Source organism: Chaetura pelagica, unplaced genomic scaffold (genome assembly GCF_000747805.2).
Source record: "Chaetura pelagica isolate M959 unplaced genomic scaffold, ChaPel_1.0 scaffold69, whole genome shotgun sequence".
NCBI classification, from domain to species: Eukaryota; Metazoa; Chordata; class Aves; order Apodiformes; family Apodidae; genus Chaetura; species Chaetura pelagica.
The window spans coordinates 3,654,031-3,657,870 of record NW_009970724.1 but is presented as its reverse complement, the minus strand read 5'-3'; the positions used below and the strand labels follow the sequence as shown (position 1 = coordinate 3,657,870).

At 40.5% G+C, this 3,840-nt stretch overlaps 1 protein-coding gene across 1 annotated transcript in view; it reads right to left on the bottom strand.

Moving 5' to 3' along the window:
• The window catches only part of GIPC2 (GIPC PDZ domain containing family, member 2), a 13,868-nt gene that overhangs the window by 2,012 nt on the left and 8,016 nt on the right, over positions 1–3,840 (bottom strand). The window contains exon 4 of the mRNA XM_010006592.1: positions 3,608–3,689. Coding sequence (XP_010004894.1) covers positions 3,608–3,689 — 82 coding nt within the window. The remainder of the gene's footprint in view (positions 1–3,607; positions 3,690–3,840) is intronic.

Here is a 3,840-nt window from a genome sequence, read left to right as displayed (position 1 = left end):
CTGGCAGGGCAGGCAGGGCTGGCAGCGCAGCCGCTGCTGCCTGCGCGCTTCCCGCAGCTCGGTGCTGCCCCCCAGCGTCCGCAGCCCGCACTGCCGCGCGGCAAACCCCGGGCCAGGGCGCTGCCGGCACACCGGTTGTACCGCTGATGTACACGAATGTGCAAAGCTGAACCCTGCTTCATTAGATTCATGCACACAGACACACCACAGCTACCAGCCTTCTCTGTCACCCAGGGCCCATATCCTTATTTCCCCAGGCAGTTCCCAACACGGGATGGTGTCCACCCCCTCGGTGACCCAGCTGTGCAGAACATGCCTGTTCACACAATGTCATTTGCAGAGTGCATTTCCCGAGGCAAATAAAAAACTGCTGATTGCCAAGGCATTTAGTAGATAGTTGCCAACTTGAAGAAAACTTGACTGGTTCACAGAGGGCTACAGCTCCATGCCAAATTTCCCCCACTTCCCTACCAGCTTCTTGTAACAGCTGCACAATGTGTGACTGCAGGAATTTTATTCCAATAGAATATTTTTTGACACTTCAGAGAGCACCAATTGTTTCTTAAAAAAAAAAAATAAAAATCCCCCTTCGGGCAATGCTCATACCTGAGAAATTTTTACATAAGATGTTAGAAGTTCAGCAAGCTTAGAAGTCATGAAAGGAATTTGAAATCTTCTCAACTTTAACTGAGAAGCTCAATATCAGGCTTCTCAGGACATGAACAAATAAATATATTGGCTTTTTAAACACAGTCCCATTAAAAGAACTTCAAAGATCTCTCACAAAATCCTTATTTTTACTTTTCAAAGACACAAGGGGCACGAGCCATGAAAGCTATGACTTGCCTCCCATTGTTAATACCAACCTTACACAGTGGTTTTGCTGCTTAAATTCTACTCTGTAGCTACTTAAAAACTTTCAGAAATCTTAACAAAAATCAGTATTTTTTTAGCTGTAACAGTATCAAGAGTTTTGTCTTCATCAACAGGTAACAAATATTCTGAGCGTTAAAACTCACATTCAACTCCCTTATAACATGACTGAAAATGCAGCATGTCATTGCAGTTTCCAGCATTCAAAGTTCAAAAGTTGGACAGGAAACTCTTTTTGCCACCATTTTCCCATCAGTAGCATTCTGAAGTTGGATCCCATAGATTCAGGCTTCCTCCCACCCAGAGTCTTTGGGATCAAACAAGGTCAATAACAATTCAAACACCACTGATTTAAAAAATAAACACCACCAGTATTTTATATTAACTCTGCTTCCTAATCCTCCTGTCCTAGTAATCAACTGTTCGTGTTCCTTTACCAGAAAGCACTGACAGGATTTCAAATAACCTTAGTTATCTCTCAATGGCACATTTATGTTTCAAAGAAAGTTGGAGTCAAGCCTTGGCTCAATTTCTGATGTGCCCAGAAAATGGCTGAGGGACACGTTTCCAGAGCCAGGTGTCCCTTCTGCAGATTAAGCCCAGTTTTCAGTTTAAAAAGTGAGGCAAAAAGGGTAAAATTGTATTCAAAAGGCAGGTATGGAAATCTCAACAGCATTTAGACCTCTGAAAATAAAAAACTGTGCTAAATAAAAGTAAGTATATGCATTTCCATTAAATTATTTCCAGGCATTTATCTCCAACTTAGGGATTTGTGTGTAGATACAGTCAGCCATTCTTGAAACTGTCAAGATACTTAACTATGCAAAAATTAAGGGCTTTATCTCATCTTTAATTCTGTCTGTAATTTTACTTTATTTTTTCTTTCCTTCCTTTCTAACTTCTGGTTTAAAACTGGGGCTCTGTTTTAGAACTCAATCACACCATGGAAGTGTCATTTAAATGGAGATGAAAGAGCAATATTAACTGACATTCAAAGCTTCTGACAAACAGAACTGCACGGGAGTGAGCAATGATTGAGATCTTAATCACTTGTCGACTGTCGTGTTGTGATGACTTGCATTTTCAACTAAACTGCCTTGAGTAATGAGTGAAATTTCTAGCTGAGTGGTGATTGGCATTCTCTGAATGAATCCATTCCTCATATTTCATTTTCATGGGTGACTGATCACATCCAGTATGTGAAAAACTGACATATGTTAATTGAACAGATTTATGACAGGTGATTAGCTCTCCTTTCCTAGAGAGTCCTAGAGCTGCTTAACTGCTTCAAAATGATAAACCTTTTTTTTCATCATCACCATTGGCCCTCAATGGTTAAGATCTGAACTTCAGGAAACAGCTTCAAAGTTGTAAACTAAAGCTACATGAACCCTGTAGTCTTTGATTCCTGACAGCTTCCCTTTGTTTCACTGCTTTTTTGGGGGAGGAAGAAAGAGGTGAGGAGCAAAATAACTCAGCTGGGAAGAGGAGAGTGTTTTTTAAGACAAAGACCTCTTCCTTCTGTGAGTGCTCTTTTAAGGCATTCTTTGAGTCTTTCCAAACTACATACTGAAAGATGAGACACAAGACCTTTTGGAAAAAAAGAATCAAGTAATTCATGGGAAAACTCTACCAGGTGCTTGGCAGTCAGCTCAGCCATATGTGCTGAAAGCTGAACTCCTCAGTCTACTCTAGAAGAGCCATCCCATTTCAGTACTGAGAGCTAAGAACAGAGAAAAGACCAGTTCCCACGGGAATTTGATTCCTTGTTCCAGAGCAGAGCACACCTCAAAATCCCAAGAAACCATGCTCTGGACTCGGGTCTCAGGTTCAGGGCTATATACACCAAAACCAGAACACCTATAGCCACTTATTCCTGTAGGGCCAGGAGCCTAGGGACCTCAGAAGTAACCTATAAGGACAGGAGCCTCCAGAAGCCAGGCTCAAGCTGGGATTGCAGCAGCTGCAGGACAAAAACAGCTCCTGGAGAGATGGCTGGCACAAGACTCGGAAGCTTTGAAGCCTGAGCCAGAGACAGACAGAGCAGTGGAGGCTGCAGTAGAGCAGCAGAACATGGGACACTCCTTAACCTAAACACAGAGGCAGCACCACACACCGTTCCCAGGTGTGTTCCATGTTAAGAAACATACGATGCTGGGGTTGAGTAGCTTCTTTCATTATAAATTGACGATTGTGATAGTTAGTAAATATTATGGAATATTTCCCATGTTCTTCAGAGCACAGGCTTAAGAGAATTTGATAAATTTGGATAATTACTCTGTCAGTTCCCTTGCTAACTCATTGCCCTTTCACTGATTAAGATCTCAGGTTCAGATTTCAATGATGAACTTTGATGTGTCTAAGCCAAGGAGCAAAAGAGGAAAAAGGCAAACAATCCTTACATGGAGTAAACACAAGTTCCACAAGAAAATATATGCCAGAAAGAATACAGTAGTGACAGTTAATGGCAACCCATTTAGTAATTAATGTAATAGTGTATAGCTAATGTGCAGGAATAGCAGAGGAAAATTAATTACATCATAAGGCCTGTAGTAAGAGATCCTTTGTTTTATAAGACACACACATTTGGAGAAATACAAGCAATTTTTTAAGACTGCATTCTGGATAAATTTTCCTTTACTTATATCCAGAGACTGAAGTACTCAGTAAATTTTAGACTACAGAAAATGAGAAATCATCTAATCTTGTAGTAATACAGCTGTTAAAAACTCACCTAATTCAATATCTCTTATCCCCATGTATGTTTCAAGAAGCTCATCCACTTTTTTAATTGCTTTTTCTTCAACTTCAGTTGGCTTTGTTGAAATAAAGGAAGAAAAAGAGCAGAAGTATAACTATATCTATATAGATTTCAAAATAACCAGCAATACACCACTGGTTGTCCTTACTCCCATCATAGCCAGCTAGACTTAGAAAACCTACAAATAAAACACATTATTCCACTCT